We start from the raw sequence: 19,953 nt of genomic DNA, 5'->3' as shown, positions 1-19,953 counted from the left end.
TCACTCTTGAGGTTGCTTCGCCGTTCTTTTACTCGGGGGCGGGACTTACGACATAACTGCTTCCGGGCCGTAGGGTGACCTTGAGCCCTCAAAAGCGAAATGGCGGTTCTCTTAAAGCTGGGCGTTCTCTGCAGTGGCCAAGGAGCTCGAGGTGAGGTGTCTTGGCCATCAAAGGTTCTTGCTGCAGCCTGGAGCAGGGGAAAGGAAGGAGTGAGGGCTCGACTGCCGGGTAGTGGGACGTCTTGAGAGGAAGGAACTTCCTCTGGTGCCCTCGGGGCACCTCTGCGGACGCAGCGGTGACCGCGGTAGCCCAGGGCCCAAGTGTTTACAACCTGGCTGGTCTCCCCTGCTCGTACTTTTCGCTTCTGGACTGTGGTTGTGACACCGGGCTAATGTGAAAACAAACTCCTATCCGTGTGTGGATGGAAGGAATCTGTTTGATAGTTGTTTTTAGTGGCTTGCTATATGTAGTTCTGGCTTTCCTCGATCTAGCCATGTAGACAAGACTAACCTAGAGCTAGCCGGTAGCTCCCTGACTGGTTCCCGAGTGCTGGCATAACAACCATGCACCATCACTCAGGGCTTCGATAACTATTTTAACCAGACATTTTCGTTATACCAGGCGCTTAAGAGGCTGGTGTACAAGCATGAATTAAACTGTTTCAACCCTCGAAGAACATCTTGTGTATGTGTGTGGAGGGGGGTACAGGTAGAGTAAGGCAAAACCTGTTGAGCTATATAGACATTAATAATGAGTGTAGAGAAAGTTTGGGGTACTTGCTTTGGAAAGACTAACGTGCCTTGATTCTGCAGGGAATTACATTACAGTTGCAGTAACCCAGAGCAGCAAAAGCCAAAGTGAGGGGATATAAAGATTCCCAGGGTGTGATAAAATGGAGCAAATACAGTAAGATTTGTGAAAGTCAGAGTGTGAAATTAGCCTAGAAAGGCAAAATGGAACTAAGCCACAGAACTTATTTATTTTATTCTATTTTGAAAATACAGTCTCTCCGTGTTGCCCAGGTTGGGGGTAAGTTTGAAAAGTTTGATGGGTTTACAATCTTGGTTTATTTTTGCTGTTACTTTCGTTGCTTAGGCTGTTCTGGAACTTGTCCTGTCTCAGCCTCCTGAGTAGCTGGTGTGCACCACAAGGCCTCACAGTCTTTTCCTTTTGAGCCCAGCATCTCATGCTTGCTAAACATAAGCCTTGTTGCCAGACTATATAGTCTCAGCCTCAGCCTAGATTTAGGGTTAGTAACATTGTAGATGGTCTTGATGGATAGAGAGCAGATTAGACCCAAGTCGTGGAGATGAGATAAGCACCATTGTGGTAGCCAGGCAGGTGAAGTCCTGAGCTTGGAAGGTACAAGGAAAAGAAGGCAGTCTTGGGAAGTTAAGGAGATTTGTCAACAGGACTTGGTGATTTATAGAGAGAAACACTGGCTGGCTATTGGCTGTTACTGGAATTGACTCTATGGAGTCACAAAGTCCAAGGTCATGGGGCAAGGGATGAAGAGCAAGGCGACTCTCTAAGTGAGAAGCTAGCCTGGTCTGCATAGAGAATTCCAGGCCAGTCAGGGCTACACAGTGAAACCCTGTAACCACCATCTACCCCTCCACTCCTACCCCACATGCCCATGCACGACTCCAAAAAAAAAAAAAAAGATGAAAATATTAAATTATCTTTTTTTGTGTATGTATGTAGTTAGCATCCTGGGAACGCATTAAACCTTTGTTTGCTTTGCCTAATTTTTCAGCAGTGTTAAGAAGTAACTGCAGTTGTCGATTGTGTTGGCTAGTTTTTGCCTGCTTGAAATACATCTTAGAGTCAGTGGGAAAGAGAACTGTCTCCACTGGCTTAGCCTTTGGCCATGCCTGTGAGAGAGTGTCTTGCCTGATGATGTGGAAGGACCCAGGCCATTGTGGGGAGCCCTATCCCTGGCACTTGTGCCTGGGCTGAATAATAAAGTTAGTGAGTTTGAGCCATGGAGCAGGCCAGTAAGCAGCGCTCCCCCCGTGATTTCTGCTTCCGTTCCTACTTGATTTCTTGCCCTGATTTCCTTCAGCTGTAGACAGTGACCTGGGACCGGAAGCCACAGTAAACACTTTCTTCCCCAAAGTTGGTTTTGGTCATGGTATTTATCATAATAACAGAAAGCAAACTAGAGCATTCTTCTACAGCTACTTAAGTTTGCTGCTTATCATCCCATGGCATGTACCATGCACGTGGTGCACAGACATACATGTCGGTTAGACACTCATACATATTAGAATAAATCATTTAGAAAGTAAAATGATTAATTTGTGTGGCACACTCACGGTCCTGTTAGGCAGTACTTACGAACCCTCCCTTTCTTCCCTCAGCTCTGTCACTCCGAAGCCGGGCGGTCAGACCTGCTTTTGTGTCCGCATTTCTCCAGGACCAGCCTACCCCAGGATGGCGTGGCACCCAGCACATCCACCTGTCACCAAGCCACCAGTGTAAGTTCTCTCTGCCTCTGTTTCGTCAACAGTTTCATTTATTATTTTAAGTGTGGTGGTGTTTTGCCTGCATATCTGTCTGTGCCTTTGCATTCCTGATGCACAGGGGTCCAGAAGAAGGTGTTGGACTCCCTGGAAGGGAGTTAAGTTGTGCATTGCTAGTGTCTGGGGGCTTTGGCCATCTTTACCTGGGCTAATAATACATTTGGTGGGTCTTGGTGTCTCTTCTCAGGGAGACTCTCATTGTCTGCTAGTAAAATACAGACCCAGTTTACAAACCTTTGTGCATACAGTGCATACATGTTAGAGTAACACCACTTACGTTCACAGAGAACCTTCTGGCCTGACTCTTCAAAATGTGTTACATTATTGTCAAGAAAACAACCCTGTGGGAAGTCTGTCTGTTTAGCCAGTGGAAAGGAGCCAACTGTACGAAATCTAATCTTGTGGACTGGGTCCTGGATTTATAGTTGAGATTATTTTTTTTTTTAGGTTGATTAAAACCAAATGGGATTTCGTAGGTTAAATACTGTGTGGATATCCACCTTAGATACTCTAGACATGACTTAATGAGTGACCTGTATTTCTGCTGAAGTCTGGAGGGAGAAATACTTATTCTGTCCTGGCTGGTCTGAAAACTGCTTTGTAGTCCAGGCTAGCCTCAAACTTGCAGTGATCTTCCTGAAATCATGATTTTGATTTGCCTTTTTGTTTGTTCATTTTTCTGAGATAGGGTCTTGTGAGGCTGGCTTGGAACTCACTGTGCCCTCCAGACTGCAGTCCTCCTGACTCCGCCTGCGGGTGCCACGATTCCAGGCCTTCATGCTTGGCTGCTGAGATTTGTAAAGCATCTCTGTTTTTATTTTTTTTTATTTTTTGCCTTTCAGTCCTACTTGGTTCTTAAGTCAGCCACTTAACAGATGAGAAATTCTGCCTGTAGGGCTTTTCTGCCTTTTAAAATCTTTTTGGTTTTGACTAGTTTTTGTTTCTGGATTCCTTTGTTAGATTTATCAGACTGGTTCTGGAGTACATGGGGCTGAAGAAAGTCCCCTGAAGTAGTATGCACAGATTTTGCTGTGTGTGCCTGTGTACATGCTAGGCAGGAGCTCCATCCTTTTGAGAGGTTTTTCTAGGAGTCCATAGCCTCTTAGAGACGCTTAGAGCCTTTGCTGTTTCTGACCTGTCTGCGATCATCTTCATGTTTCATTTGTTTGACACTGAGTTGTAATCAGACAGAAGAAGGACCGTAACCTTCAAAAGTAGCCTTACACCTTTGCCTCTTTTCACTCTGGTTTGAGCTGTTTTTAATACATAACACATTTACTCCCAAAGATTAGACAGTTATTAGCATTATTATTTTAAAGGGGTTTCATTAGGAATTGCTAAATTACACTCATAAGATACCTGCGTCACTGAAGTAAAAAACTACCTTAATTTCACAGATACTCAGCCTGCCTTGTTGCTTATAAGCAAATGTGTCTTGTGCTCAGAGACACAGAGGATACTCTGCCCCACTCTGTGCTCCAGATGCATTTGCTGTGTATACTATCTACCGTTCTGATGGTTCTGGTAATCATGTGATTGAAGTGTTTGTTCTTTCTCAACTCATGTGAATGTGGTTCTTTTTGTAGCTGGTTCCAAGGCCGCATCTCTCCACTGGACCAGTGAGAGGGTTGTCAGTGTTTTGCTCTTGGGCCTGATTCCAGCTGGGTACTTGAATCCCTGCTCTGTGGTGGACTACTCTCTGGCTGCAGCCCTCACCCTGCACAGTCACTGGCAAGTACCACAATCCCTCTGCATTGTCGGCTTGGTCTGTTTGCTGCAAGCCTGTCTTTAGAAAGAAAACATCGATTGAAATTCTTAAGACTTGTAGAAAACTTGAAAACATACAAACAACTATCAGTGGCCAAATAAATCTGGGTATGTGGGTAGATTATTGGAATTAAGTGTTTTTGAATTAAGGGTTTTTTTTTTATTTTTTTTATTTTTTTTATTTTCTTTTTTTGGAGCTGGGGACCGAACCCAGGGCCTTGCACTTGCTAGGCAAGCGCTCTACCACTGAGCTAAATCTCCAACCCTTGAATTAAGGTTTTATTATGTAGCACAGGCTGGCCTTAAACTTGAAATTGTCTTGACTCAGCCTCAAGGGCTGAGATTACAGATGTGCACTTCTGTCTAGGCAACTTCTTTATTGCTGTGAAGAGACACTGTGACCAGGAGTTCATTTGGGACTTACAGGTGTAGAGGGTGAGTCCAGAGTCATCGTGGTGGTGAGCATGACAGCAGGCAGGCGTGGTACTGGAGCTATAGCTGAGAGTTTATCTCTTGATCTGTAATCAGGAGGTAGAGAGGGAGAGAGAGAGACAGAGACAGAGACAGACAGAGAGGGAATGGTGGGAGTCTTTTGAAACCTCAGAGGTATCCCCAGTGATACATCTTCCAGCAACGCCACACTTCCTCATCTTCCCCAAAGAGCTCCACCAATTGGGAACCAAGTATTCAAATATATGAGCCTATAGAGACCATTCTCATTCAAGCTACCACAACTAGCATGCCTAGCATGTATCCATCTGCTTGGTTACTGTCTTAAATTTTAACAATCTTCATAAGCAATTTGAATGCAGTGTTCATAAAGCCGAGTTTCCGATTGCCTCCCTGTCTGTTCCTCCTGTGTACTTTTTTGAGATGGGGTTTTACTCAGCAGCCCTGGATGACCTGGAACTTAGTAAATAGTCTAGGCTGTCCTTGAACTCAGGGATCTCTGCCTCTTTGACCTGGGATTACAGGTGTGCCCACCACACACACCTGGCTCCTTCTCTTTCTGTGTGACTTATTATCAGCCCATGTGCCCTTATGTGTTCCAGCCCTGAATCTGCTCATCCCCCTTAATTGATCCCCTCTGTGTTTGTTGCCAGCACAGTAGCCCCCGTGACCTGTTAATATGTTATGTGATAGTTTTTCTCTCTCAATACCTAGCTCATCTTACTCAAACTAAAAGAATTCTTAGAGTTTTGAATAGACTCTGTATGTGGCATTAGATGCCTACGAGTCTTGTCTGTTTCAGGAAGCTGAAGCAGGAAGACCGCTAGTTCAGAGTCATCTAGGGCAATAGTGAGACCTTGTCTCTATTGAAAACTTACTATTCTCAGGCAGGAGAGAGGGCTCAGAGGTTGAGAGCATTGACTGCTCTTCCAGAGGTCCTGAGTTCAAATCCCAGCAACCACATGGTGGCTCACAACCATCTGTAATGGGATCTGGTGCTCTCTTCTGACTTGCAGATATGCATTCAGAACTCTGTGTATATAATAAATAAATAAATAGAGCTTCTTAAAAAAAAAAACCCAAAAATATACTATTCTCAAGTGTGGTACCACACCCCTGTAATCCGCATTTGCTGAGGCAGGAGGATCATCTTGAGTTCAAGGCCAGCTCTGTTACATAGTGAGTTCAGGTCCAGCCTGGGCAACAGTATGAGACCCTGTCTCAAGAAACCAAAATAGGGGTTGGGGATTTAGCTCAGTGGTTAGAGCGCTGGCCTAGGAAGCGCAAGGCCCTGGGTTCGGTCCCCAGCTCCAAAAAAAGAACCAAAAAAAAAAAAAAAAAAAAAAAAAAGAAAAAAAAGAAACCAAAATAAAGGGCTGGAGAGATGGCTTAGCAGTTAAGGGCAGTGGCTGCTCTTCCATAGGACCTGTGTTCAATTCCCAGCAACCACACGGCAGCTTACAGTTATATTTTTGCCCTTTTTTTTTGGAGCTGAGGACCGAACCCAGAGCCCACTGAGCTGAATCCCCAACCCCAGCTTACAGTTGTTTGTAACTCCAGTTCTAGGGGATCCGACTCCCTCACAAACACATACATGTAGGTAAGACAACAATGAACACACAGAAGTAAGTCATGTATATAAAGAAACCCAAAAAACCAAGGTAAAGCAAACAAAAGACTGCCCCAAGAGCCCTTAACACCCCACCCCAGCCAGACCCTCCTCCCGCACGTGCACATATGTGCACACATGTGCATACACGTGCACACACGTGCACAGCACTCCTCTCATCTCCAGATGCTCTTTACAGACACACTGACTTTCTTCTTATTCCTCAGATGTGTTGGGGACCCTCCACTCTGGTCTTCACTCTTTTGTGTCCTAGTTACACATCTGGCTTGTTCCCCATCTCAAGATCTTTTTGGTTTCTTTTTTAAATAATGTTTTAATTTATGTCCTTTTAAAAAAAAATTAGTATTCTGTCTGCATATTACACCTGCATACCAGAAGAGGGCATCAGACCCCTTTACAGATGGTTGTGAGCCACTGTGTGGGTTCTAGGAGTTGGAACTCAGTTCCTCTGGAAGAGCAGCCAGTGCTCTTGGCCTCTGAGCCACCTCACCAGCGCCATCTGGAGGTCTTAAACACCATGTTTCAGTTACGAGTTATGCACTCTGCCGTTTGTCATTCATCTTGCCCTTGTTTTGTTCCATTTTGTGTGTATCGTTCTGTGCCTTCGTCCCTTCCCTGTCTATTGTGTAAGTGCATATACAGAGCTGCTCGTGTACCGCAGTTGTCTAGTGCTTGTCGAGCATTTGTAAGCCCCTCGCTCTGTCCCCACTATTCCAGGCATGGTGGTGCATGCCTGGAATCCTAGCAGTAAGGAGGAGGAGGCAAAAGAATCACAAGATCAAAGTCATCCTTAGTAAGATTTCATTTTAAAAAACAAAGCAGTAATAAAAAAAAAGGAAAGGAAACTATGTCTGCACTAAAACTTACACAAGAACACCATAGCACATTACTTAAATTAGGTAAAAGTGGAAAGCATCCGTTTGGCCTAACTAGAGCATGGAGTATGGTGTCACGGTCATACAGTGGAGTATTATTCAGCCACATGAAGGAGTGATGTTCTGAGGTGTGCTGCAGTGTGGACATTGAAAGCAGAATACACTCTAAAGAAGTGTGACACAGGGCACATCTTGTGTGGTCGTACTGTATAAAATATTTGCCAGAATAGGCACAGCTACAGCAATGAGCAAGTCAGTGCGTGGGTAGTGAGTGGGACAGCTAGTGCTTCCCAAGTATGTGAAAACGCTCTAGCATTAGTGGCCGTGCTTCAAATGCTGACTACTAAACTGCCCAGTGCTATACTGTTAAAGGTGAATTTTGTGGCGTGAGTTACATCTAAATAAAACTGCTATAAAAATGGTAAAGTCAGGCCACCCCTTACTCAGGCTGCTCTGTGCTGAAACCTGGTCATTATTTCCTTGGGGCCTCTGCTGTCTGCCTCTGCTTTGCTTGCTTTTTACTTGACTGGCAGACGCCAGCCTCATTCATGTCCTGACTGTTCCTTAGGGATGCCAGGATCCGTGCCACGGTTTGGGTGGTCTTCTGTTTCACTAGAATGTCTGTTTCTGCACAGAGGGGCACCTGCTACCTGCTGTACCCTCCACACTCCTGACACACACTGCATGCCTCGTCACTCTTCAGAGTGAAGCTCTGTAGGGCATTTGCTGTAGTTAGAGATGAGAAGAGGACGACACATGGAGGAGCAGTCAGTCCCCTGCAGAGGGAAGTTCACAGATCTCTTTGTCATTAGCAACTCTAGTTTTTTGTTTGTTTTCTTGCTGTTTGAGACAAGATTTCTCTATGTAGCCTTGGCCATCTTGGAACTCACTCTGTAGACCAAACTGGACTCAAACTTCCCTCTGCCTCCCTAGTGCTGGGATTAAAGGCCGGCACTACCACTGCTGGGCTATTAGCAACTCTGTTGCATTTTGGTCTCTACTTTTTAAAAAAAAAAAAAGATTTATTTATTTATTATATGTAAGTACACTGTTGCTGTCTCCAGACACATCAGAAGAGGGCATCGGATACCATTACTGGTTGTTGTGAGCCACCATGTGGTTGCTAGGATTTGAACTCGGGACCTCTGGAAGAGCAGTGAGTGTTCTTAACCGCTGAGCCATCTCTCCAGCTCTGGTTTCCACTTTTTAACCATGAGTTGCTTTGGCTGTTACATCAAAGCATAGAAATAATCCCACCCATGAAGGTGGCTGCACAGGGTCCATGCGAGAGGCAGTTGTTGGAGTCATTGATAAAGACTTTGTGTTTTGGGATGTTTTGTATTCTTTGGGGTGAGTGGGGTACTTAACTTGTCTGCATGACCTCTAACTGCCCTTTTGTTTGACTTTTCTTTTCATTAGGGGCATTGGACAAGTGGTTACTGACTACGTTCATGGGGACGCACTGCAGAAGGCTACCAAGGCAGGCCTCTTGGCAGTCTCAGCTTTGACCTTTGCTGGGCTTTGCTACTTCAATTACCACGATGTAGGCATCTGCAGAGCGGTTGCCATGCTGTGGAAGCTCTGACCTCTTGGTGTAGCACTTTGATTGTATGCCTCCTTGCCTCTGCTTTATCAATGCTGTTCACCTCACAATGAGGAGGGATGAAGAATAAATCCGTTGGTGGGCAGAATGTCTTGTAATTACATGGCTATTTTCAGAATTTATTTGTTGAGGAATTAGGTTCACTCATTCGTGAGTCTGAGTTCCATTGTCACTGAGTCTGGTCGCCAGCTCATGTGACTCATGGTGTAACTGAACATTTCATAAGCTCATGTTGCCTTTGATCACTGTTTCTTAAGGAGAGCCAGCTAATTGCTGTCAGGATAAGAGTAGACTTCTCTCCTCAGACTGGGAGGGAGGACTGTTCATTCGTGAGTCAGAGTTTGCATGAAATTGAACAGTATTCTGTTTGGAACCTTCCACTCTTGTTCAGGTGGCCCCAGCTGTTGGTGGCTCTGTTTCTAGGGGACTTTTAATCAGGAGATGCCCTCAATTACTGATGTTTTTAAGTCTTAGGAAGGAAATTGAGGAAAGTTAGATTTCGGGAAGTTCAATTTAGGGAGCTCTCCTTTGTAGAAGGGTTCAAATATGACAGATCGCAAACAGACTTACTCTTCAAATGTCTCTCACTTGTGCAGGAATGAGCTGTCCAAAAAAAGTAAGACTAAGTAATAAACTGTCTTCCCACCGTGGGAGTTGTCAATGAGAAAGTGTACTCTGGAAAAGCAAAATTTTTAAATAAAATATTATATAATGATTATACATTGCACTCTTTAATCTGCTAGTATTCTTTAGTATTGGGTTTTGGTTGGTGCTTATCTGTTTGAAGTAGAGTCTTGCGGGCTCATGCTGATAAACCCTCTGTAGGGAGACCAGGGTGGCCTCAAACCCCGCAGTCTTTCTGCATCTGCCTCTCACGTGTGGAGTTGTAGTTGTGAACCACAAAGCTCACTTGTTCTGTTCTAGTTGGAGATGGCGCCTTGTTGGTTACCCATCAAAGCCCTGGGCTCAAGCCCTCTACTAGCCTCCCGAGTAGTGGTCTGCCGTGCATGGCTGGATATCATTTTAGTCATTGAAACTGTTGGGCCAGGTGTGGTGGTACACGCCTGTGATCCCAGCTCTCTGGGAGCCTGGGGGAGGATTGCTGTAAGCTTGAGGCTGACATGACCACAATAGATTCCAAGACAGCTCGTCGGGCTAAATAGTGACCCTTACTTAACAAAACCAAAACTGAATAATTAAAAGCAAGCACATCCACAGCTCTGAATTAGAACTGTGTTTGTTTGTGTGGCTTAGCAAGTGAGAACACCAACATAGAATGCCACAGTACAAGAGGACCCATGAGAGGCAGAGACGGGCAGCCTACGTCTGACTAGAGTATGACGGTGGAGTGGTAGGTAGTGTTCTGTGTTATTATTAGGGTGTTGTGTGAGTGCCAAGCTTTCTAAGTCTGTTCTGGATGCACCGGCTGTAAGCCTCGAACAGCACTGTGCATTTCGCTCCCATACTGGGTGGCAGGGCTAGGCAGTGTCTAAATGAAAGAGCCATCTGCTTTCCAGGCACTATTTGCAACAGGTATCAGTATGTCAGGTGGCATGGTCAATGGTCATGGAATTGAAAAACTAAAGGGGGGCTGGAGGGACAGCTCAGTGGGTAAAGACACTTGCTGCCAAGCCTGAGAGCCCGAGTTCGATCCCAGGGATTCCCATGGTGGAAAGATGGCTCCCATTGTCCCATGATCTCTACAGGTATGCTGTGACACATGAACCACATGCCCCTAGAAAGCAAGTCAATATAATAAAAAAGATAGAGGTGGGCGAGAAGGCTCTGCAGGTGAGGTCATTTAACTGCCGAGCATGACAACCTGAACTTGAGCCTCCGGGTCCACAGAGCTGAGGGTGAAATGACCCACGGTTTACCTTACACACCTCAGGAGCACATACAAACAATACATAGTAACAAACTAAGAAGGCACAGTTCAGCTACTGTGGTAGGCTGCTGGCTGCCTGTATGTTTTTTTTAAGTGCTGGCCTTCTGTGGCCAGACTCAAGGTGGGCCAGCAGTGGCTTTATAGTCAGTGTTTAGGCTCCACTTGATGACCGATTGGAAGGTTAAATGTGACCCAACGGTAGGGGCTTCACAATGACCACAGGGCTAAAAGCACCAGTAAACGTGAAAAGCTGTGCCTTCTCGGTGCAAAGCTCCAAGGGGAACCGAGGGCAGCAGTGCTTTAGAGAGCTTCCTAACCACAGAGCTAACCATGAGAATGATAAATGGTGACGATGCCTTAGGCACATCCAGAGTTCCAGCCACAGTGACTGGCGCTCTCTTGTGGGCCCAAAAAGAATTCTTAAGCACTTATTTATCTTGTATGTGTTCGGAGGCAAGGAGGGACACACACCTGTGAAAATCGGAACGCATCCTGCAGGAGTCAACTCTCTTCACCCTGTGAGTTTTGAGGACCCAACTCAGGTCAACAGGCTCAGGATCAAGCACTGCTGAGTCAGCATCCTGTCCCTAAGCCAGATCTTTTTTTTTTCAAGCTTCTACAATTGAATATAGATTCTTCTCTCATAGAATACATCCCAACCAGTTTCCCCTCCTTCACTTTACTTAACTCTCCTCCACCTCTCCTCTCATCCAGACCAACTTCCCTTCCATTTCCTCTTCAGAAAAGAGTAGGCTTCCAAGAGAGGTCAGCCAGACAGGGCAGGATACAATAAGACAAGCCAAAAGTCCTATTGGAGCTTGGGACAAGGCATCCCAATAGGAAAAGTTTCAAGGACAGGTAAAAGTGTCAGGGATACACCCGTTCCTACTGTTAGGAGTCTCACGAAAACACCAACCTAACAGCCATATTATGTATACAGAGGGTCTGATGCAGTTCTCATGTGTGTGTATGCATGCACGTGCATGCAAAAGTACACACACACACACACACACACACACACACACAAACACTACAAGTGCAGTGCTCATGCAGACCAGAAGAGGGCGCAAGAACCTCTGAAACTGGGGTTACAGACTTTTGTGAGTCTGGAACCAGCCTGGGTCCTCTGGAAGAAGAGCAAGTGCTCTTAACCACTGGGCCATCTAGCCTCCCAAGTAATATTAGGATGGATTTCCTCCTCGGTTGGCCTGAAAGGAGGGAAGGTTGCTTTCATGCCAGAATCACATGCCACTCTGGGGAGAAGGCAATCTCGTGCCCTTTGGTAATAATTACAAGGAGCAAAGGCTGTGGGCACCAGTTCTCTTTCTGGTGTGTTCTTCAGAATAGATATACTCTACTAAGTATATCTTGTACTTTTACTCTACTAAAGGCATGGCTTGTCTACCTCCGCCTCTATTTCCTCCAACATCTCTATCCTGAGTCTCAGAGCGTCCAGCTTCAAAATAGTTTTATCTATAAGATAAAGAACTTGAGAGGGGGACTCTGTTCCCCTATTTCCACTGTGAGTGCAAATCAGGATGCTAAAGAGGACTTTCACAGAGGAGCCTGAGTCTAAGATGACATCACTGTACCATCAGGCCCATCCACATCTGCTGACTTCTGACAGTGCTTCCGTGCAATCTTCTGCAATAGAGTTGCTTGTCCAGAGAAGGCGAGTTTAGGAAGTCCCCTAGTGTGGCTCATCATCTATGGGTCTATCCTTTTGTTTACATCTCTAGCTTGAATCTATTTTCTATCATAAGCACTGGCGTGATAAATGGTCTTGGATCTGTGTCTTTGTCTTGTGATGAGCGTGGCTTTTCAGCTTCCTCTTTAACCTCTGTATTTGTGGAACGTATTCAAGTTTACCTTGTAGCTGTGTGCCTGTGTTTGAGGAGAAACATGTTTGTGCTCACGTGGAGACCAGAGGAGGATGCTGGGTCTTGAGGCCCAGTGAGCTCATAGGATCCCTTACTCAGTGCTGTGGTTACTGGTATGTCCTGCCCTTTCTATATGGAAGCTGGGGATTTGAACTTAGGTCCTCTTACTGTACCAACAAGTGGTCTCACCACTGAGCCACATTTCTAGCTCCTAATTTTGCTTTTTGAAATTTCTGTTTTGAAACTGGTCTTGCTACATAGTCCAAGCTGGCTATGAACTCAACTGTGTAGCCCAGGTTCACCTCAAACCCCCTTTGACCCATTCACCTAAGTCTCTTGCATACAGAGATTGCAGCCATGTGCTCTCACATTCAGGGTTTTACTTCACTGTATGCTTTTCTTCCTCTCCTTGTGTCACAGCTACTTCACCTTTTAGCTTAGCTTTTATTTTTTGTTTGTTATCTAGTTCATGTCTTCAGATGTGAATAAGGGACAGGATAGGTTGGAGGGATGGCTCAGTGGTTAAGAGCACTTGCTGGTCTTACAGAGAATCTGGAGTCAATCCCAACCACACACATGGCAGCTTATAACCCTCTCTATCTCCAATTCCAGGGGGAAATCAGACTCTTTTGGCCTTTCTGGGTACTACACATAAATGGTACACAGACATACATGCTGGCAAAACATCCACACACATAACATACATTCATACATACATACATACATACATACATACATACATACATATTAGTATAGAACACAGTTTATTCAGGGCATGGGGAAGGGAGTTGATAGAGAAAGACACACACACACAGAATGAGAGAGAGAGAAAGAGAGAGAGAGAGAGAGAGAGAGAGAGAAGTAGAGGCTGGCCATGAGCATGTGGAGAGAGGGGGGAAGGAAATGGGGAGAGAGTGGAACAGGCAGGAAGGCAAGAGCAAGAGAGCAAGAGACACATAACATTTTTAAAAACATTTTCCAACTATATTTCTGGTTTGAATATTCTTCTAAAGAGATGGTCTGAGCTGGGCACACATCTTTAGTCCCAGCACCCAGAAAGCAGAGGCCAGCAGATCTCTGAGTTCATTGCCAACCTTGTCTACAGAGTGAGTTCCATAACAGCCAGGACTACACAGAAAAACCTGTCTTTCAGAAAACAAACAACAAACAAACAAGAGAGGGAGAGATGGGTGTGACTGATGGTTTGACAGGAGCTGTTACTCAACTCTGTTGGTGGTCCTTGGTACTGACTCCCTCTCCCTCAGACTGACTGTCACTCCCACATAGACCTGCATGGTCACTTGCCCTACGGGCTCTTACTGTAGAGTTTTGTGCTTATTCACTTAAATTCCCCCTCCCCCAGTCACTTAGGAGCTCAAAGAATTCAATAGATTTCTATTTAGGTCCTTTTGTTTCATCTAATAAACTTACTCAATAAAACTGTTGTGGCAATGCCGTTGGTGAGTGACCTGTGCACTAGTGGATAGCCCTGTTCCAAACCCATGGGAGCAAACCCAGGGAGACCCAGTGGATCACAGTGCAAAAAACAAAAGAGAGGAGACATGAAAGTGAGATGGGAATTTGCTCCTTCCCATATGTTACACACACACACACACACACACACACACACACACACACACACACACACAATGAACATACAACCCACAGGCATTCATGCTTTCGAGTGCAAGTGCATGGGCACCCACATACACAGCACAAATGCACAGACATGCATGCATGCACCACACTTGGAACTAACACCGAAGTGGCAGCCTTAGCAGGATGTGGTGGCACCTGCCTATACAGCCGGCAGCTGGGAGGCAGACACAAGAAGAGTGAGTCTGAGGCCAGCCTGAGCTGCATAGTGAGACCCTGTCTCGACAGAAACAAAACAAAAAGATGAAGCAGAGGCAGAGAAAGCTTTTCTCTGGCTGTCCTGGAGTTTTAGCATCATTCAAAGTGAAATTGAATTCTCAAGTGTTACATTGTGTTCCAAGAAATAAACATCTTAAATAGAGAAGTGAGTCAGAGCCCAAGAAGCTTATGAAATAAAAAAAATATTAGTCATAGGGAGAGTGGAGCTACCTAATGTGAACGCAGCCTTCTTTTGGGGCCATTTCCGCTGACATCGGGGATCCCCACACTCGTTGCTCAATCTGGCAGCTGCAGACAATGAGCAGCTCAGGGTGCCGGGAGCTGCTCCGTTCTGCTTGGAGCCTTCCTCTTTGTGCTGAGAACCAACATGAATGACCAGGAATGTTTTAAAGGCCACTATAAAGGAAAAGTTATAAAACATGGAAAACTTTGGGGGGAGATGAATCTAATTCTAATTTGGAGGTCATTTGGAATGAATTAGTTCTGTGCTCTTAAACAAAGGGACAGAGCTGTGGATGTGACTACCAGTGAGCTGTCAGTAGAGCTAGTTGGCAGTCATCTGTCTTAAAGCCTCAGAGTTTGTGTTAGTGAGTTCTCTAGAGTAGCAGAACTTGTGAGTGAATCCTCCCTCTCTCTACATATGCATGGGATTTATTAGAGTGACTTATAGACTGTGGCCTGATTAATCAAACAATGGCTGACTATGAACAGGAAGTCTAAGAATTCAGAAATAGCTTAGTCCACAGGCTGCATGTCTCTGCTGATCTTCAGCAGTTTCTGGAATCCCAGAGAAGTAGGCTCTAATGCCAGTGAAGGAATGGATTTGCTAACAAGGCATGGACGAACAGGCAAAGAGGAAAGTGTCCTTCCCTCCCCTTCCATCGGCTTCCAGCAGAAGGTATGGCCCAGATTAAAGGTGTATCTTTCCACCTCAAGATCTGATTTAAAGACACCTGTCTTCCTGCCCCAAGATCTGGATCAAATGTCTGGACTAGAAGTGGGTTCACCCACTCAAATCGAGCAATAAATCTCTCACAGGTGTACCCTCCATTTCTGGATTGTAGTTTGTTTCCAGATGTAGCTAAGTTGACAACCAAGAATGGCTGACACACAGCCCATTTCTAAAGCTTAACTTATGCTGGGTGGATATGGTCGTACATGTCTGTGCCTGCAGGCTGAGGCAGGAGGATTGTCTGGCCTGGGTAGTGAATTAGTGAATGAGTAAGTTCCAAGTCAGCCTGGGTTCTTAATGAGATGTTGGTGGTAAAAAAAAAAAAAAAAAAAAAAAAAAAAAAGGTAAAAACCAGAAGCTGGGAAGATGACTCACTGGGTAAAATACTTGTCTTGTAAATGTGAGGACTGGAGTTTGGATCTGCAGAACCCCTGCGGCCTGCCTGTAATTCCAGCTTTAGAAGGGAGAGTGGGCTCCCCAGGGCAAGCTGGCTGGTATGGCTAGCCATACTGCCAAGCTCTGGGTTTGATTGAGCCTGCCCCAATTAATAAAGTGGAAGAGCTTTGGAGGATGGTTCCTAATGTTAGCTTCAGGCCTGCACATACATGTGCACACATATGCACATGCATCCACACACTTCTGTGCTTATACACATGTAAACACACATATGAACACCACACATAAACAAAAAAATGGAAAAAGGGAAACAATCAGTCCTTTTTTTATTGTAAGGAAGGTTAAACTTTACTCTCAAATGGGGCTGGGGGATACTCCTATTTCTTCAGGAATCCTTATTTGGTTAGTGGTACAGACAAGTGGGATGTTCTATGAGTTGAGAGGGAGAAATCAGACATTTGACAAGGACATAGGCTTCAAGTTCAAGGGTCAGAATTTGAGCACTAGAAATGCAAAGCTTTTTCTGATAAGCCAGGCATGGTGGTTCACAACTTCAACTCCAGCATCCAGGAGGCAGAAGTTGGAAGATCATTGTGAGTTCAAGGCTAGCCTGGTCTACATTACAAGTTCCAGGCTAGCCAAGGCTTCATAGTGAAACCCTGTCTCAAAAACAAACAAACAAACAAACAAAATCTAAGTTCTAAACTAATTATTTATAAGTGTAATTGAATGCCTGCAAAGGCAGTTTAAGATTGTGCTGCTGCTTGACTTAAGTTGAGGCATTAAAGCACCTACAGCAGATACTATCTTAAGTAAGTCTGGGGATGGCAGTTCATTCTTATAACTGTAGGATCTGAGAGGCAAAGTCAAGAGAATCCGGGACTCAAGGTTATCTTCAGCTATGTAGAGTTTGAGATTAGCCTGGGGTTATAGGAGGCCCTGCCTCAATGCACACACACACACACACACACACACACACACACACACACACAGAAGGGGGAAGGAGAGGGGGAGGGGGAAGGGGAGGGAGGGAGGGAAGGAGAGAGAGAGAGAGAGAGAGAGAGAGAGAGAGAGAGAGAGAGAGAGAGAGAGAGCCTGACCTGACTTCCCTCATTAATGGATTGAGGTCTGGAATTGTAAACAAGGACCACCCCACTGCGCTGTTCTGTGGGAGGGATTGAATGAAACTAGAACAACTTAGTAAACTCAGTCAGCCATGGATGGTAATGAAGACCTCTTAATTGAGGATGAGTGAATGATTCATCTCAGAAGCATGTGTTTATGGTTAAGATGTGTTTCATGATTTTAATTTTATTTGCATGAATGGAGGGCCCATGTTTGTATGGTGGTCAGAGGACAACCTGTGGGGCTTGGTTCTCTCTTTTCCTCGTGTGGTTCCTGGGGATTGGGCTCAGCCTGTCAAAGCTAAGGGCAAGTGCCTTTACTTGACCAGAGACTTTTGCCTTTAATTTTCCCTTTATTTTTATTTTATGTGCATGGGCATTTTGGCTGGATGTATGTCTGTGCACCACATGTGTGCAGTGCTCAGGGACACTAGAAGAGGATGTCAGATCCCCTGGAACTGGAGCTGCTATGTGGGTGCTGGGAATTGAATCCAGGCCCTGCAAAACAGCAGCCAGTGTTCTTAAAAGTTAAGCCATCTCTGCAGTCCCAAGATTTTGTTTTTAATTGTATTTTCCCTATACACTGACAGGCTCTAATCCAAAATGAACAACAGCTTTGAAAAAAGAAGAACAGATATCTCTGAGTCTTTCAGGAAACCTGCCTGACTTCTGGTTCATTTCTTTGTTTCGCTGGAGAACTTTGTCTCCTTCATCCCACTATTGTTTTTAGACTGCCGTCTTCCTCTCGTGTACTTCCATGATGACTTCCCATGTGAGATAAAGTTATGATCTTTATGCAAACATAAACGAACGCATCATCAGGCTGGGCATGGTGGGAGCATGTCTGTAGTGCTGGAGCTTGGGGCACTGAGGTAGCAGGATCAGAGGTTCAGAACTGGGTAGGCGAGATGACTCAGCAGCTAACGTACTTGCTGCCAAGTCTGATGATCTGAGTTCAACCTCCAGGATCTACATGGTGGAAGGAGAAAAAGTACACTCTTAAACGTTGTCCTCTCACCTCCACACATGAATCATGCTGAACATGCAATGACAATCACAGGTGTATGCACGCACACACACGAACATACTACTACTAGTAGTAGTAGTAGTAGTAAAAGGCCTAATGACTACCTAGAAAAGCGAGGAAACCCTACTCTGTCTTACATGTATTCTTCAGGCTCTTTTCGCTTCCTTAAGCAACTTGTGCACACCTCCCTGCGCTTAGCCTGCCCATGGACACTGAGTTGAGAATTTGATTTGTGGCCATCTGTGTAGTAAATGACACGTTGCTTGCCATATAGTACTCATTTCATAGGGGCAAGTTTGATCCCTTGCCTGGGTTCATTCAACTTCCCATGTCAAGGTGCCAGGAGAGAGAGGGGTGGCACCTTTCCAGGTTCTTACTGGAAGGCTTGGGCGTGCAGTGCTATCAGGGTGGAAGGGCCAGGCGGGGCCGATGTGTTGACTCTGTACATTGTGTGCTGCCCATGCTGGTGGTGACCTCACTGCTCTTGGGCCGGAAGGTATGGGTATCCTGTCTTCTATAGTAAATCTTTAACCATGCAAGAATCTGAGGCTACCGGCCGCTGATAAGTGACAAGCAAAGCCTAAGTGACAGATGTCGCCTTCTGCCCCTCGATGCAGATACTTCACTGTGGCACTCCAGACTGCAGAGCTCTAGGGGCTTGCAGACTTATGAGTTATACTTTATTTATTCATTTTGTACGTGTTGTCTGCGTGTGTGCGTGTGCGTGTGTGTGCATGCGTGTTTGTCCACCCAAACTTTGGGACGTTGGAAAAGACCTGTGGCTTATTTATCTAAGAAGCTGGGCCCGGTGGCCCAAGGACGGCCCGCCTGCCTCTGGGTCACAGCTGCTGTTGCTCTGCTAGTCAAGGATGCTGACAAAATAACCAGAGGGCAGGGACTTGTTATCGCCACCCCCTGTTCTATTGAGGGGACGCCCGAGAATTCACCCAGCCAGGGGCTGTCCAAGGCCAGATTGGTACTTTCAGGTACTACTTTTGCATCCCCCTCACATAACAGATAACCCGTTATCTGCCCTAAACCCAGCCACCCTGCTAACTGATCCGTCCTCAGACGGGCAGCATGATGGCTTCATAGTTCTGGGGCACATCTAGAACATCAGGCCGGACTTGACTGACGTACCCTGGCCAGATGTGGAATGTATCTACTTCTCGGATAGGTGCAGCTTCATCCAGAGTGGAATCAGGTATTAAGGGGCGGCAGGAATGGATGTGGACCCTGTTATGGGCAACTGCTTTGCCACCAGGAACTTCAGCCCAGCAAGCTGAACTAAAGGCTCTAACCCAGGCTTTAAAACTGACAAAAGGAGCTGTAGCTAATGTTTACTGAAAGCAGATGGGATTACTGACCGCTGAAGGGAAAACCATCAAAAATAAGGAAGGAATACTTGCTTTATGGAGGCACCAGGGCTTCCTCTCAAAGTGGCCATAATTCATTGCTCCAGGCATCAGAGATAGCACAAGGGAACAGGTTAGCTGATGAAGCTAAAAGGAGGCTGCCCAGGCTTCCACTGCCAACATCCTGGTAGTCTTGCCACCCGCCAGCTCCCAGCCATCCATGAATGTACTGCTGAAGACAATGAGGTGCAAAGCCAAGGAGTTCACAGAAGACTCAGATGGCTGCTGACCTCGGAGGGCTGCACCATCCTATCCAAGGAGGTTGCTAAGCCACTCATCCTTCAGACTCATCAAGCTTCACACCTGGTCACCGAAAACTGAAGGAACTGCTGTGAGGGACAAGGTACAAAACATTTGACTGAGGACCCTTGGTTGGTCAGGTAATGTCACATTGTCCATGAACTCCTCAGGCCCCAATCAAGGAGCCGCTCCAAGAACCAGAATCAGGGGTCAATGGTCAGGGGCTAATTGGGAAATAATTGTACAGAAATAAAACCAGGAAGTAATTGCTAGTTTTTATAGATACCTTTTCAGGGTGGGTAAAA

The 19,953-nt window shown here is 45.6% G+C and overlaps 1 protein-coding gene across 1 annotated transcript; it reads left to right on the top strand.

Annotated features, from left to right (window-relative positions):
• Positions 1–40: 40 nt before the first annotated feature.
• Sdhd (succinate dehydrogenase complex subunit D) lies at positions 41–9,586 on the top strand. The gene is made up of 4 exons (NM_198788.3): positions 41–151; positions 2,365–2,481; positions 4,113–4,257; positions 8,668–9,586. Exons 1-4 carry the CDS (start codon positions 100–102, stop codon positions 8,831–8,833), a joined length of 480 nt encoding a protein of 159 aa, NP_942083.1. The 5' UTR covers positions 41–99; the 3' UTR covers positions 8,834–9,586.
• The last annotated feature ends 10,367 nt before the right edge of the window (positions 9,587–19,953 follow it).

Source organism: Rattus norvegicus, chromosome 8, assembly GCF_021556685.1.
Source record: "Rattus norvegicus strain SHRSP/BbbUtx chromosome 8, alternate assembly SHRSP_T2T, whole genome shotgun sequence".
Taxonomy (NCBI): domain Eukaryota; kingdom Metazoa; phylum Chordata; class Mammalia; order Rodentia; family Muridae; genus Rattus; species Rattus norvegicus.
This window is presented reverse-complemented; position numbering and strand designations above follow the sequence as displayed.

What these genes read in the sequence shown, in the direction of transcription:
- Sdhd (NM_198788.3), top strand. Translation starts at nt 100, where the DNA reads ATGGCGGTTCTCTTAAAGCTGGGCGTTCTCTGCAGTGGCCAAGGAGCT. An exon ending in CAGTGGCCAAGGAGCTCGAG is followed by an intron (nt 152 to 2,364) that starts GTGAGGTGTCTT and finishes TTCTTCCCTCAG; the next exon opens with CTCTGTCACTCCGAAGCCGG. An exon ending in CCTGTCACCAAGCCACCAGT is followed by an intron (nt 2,482 to 4,112) that starts GTAAGTTCTCTC and finishes TTCTTTTTGTAG; the next exon opens with CTGGTTCCAAGGCCGCATCT.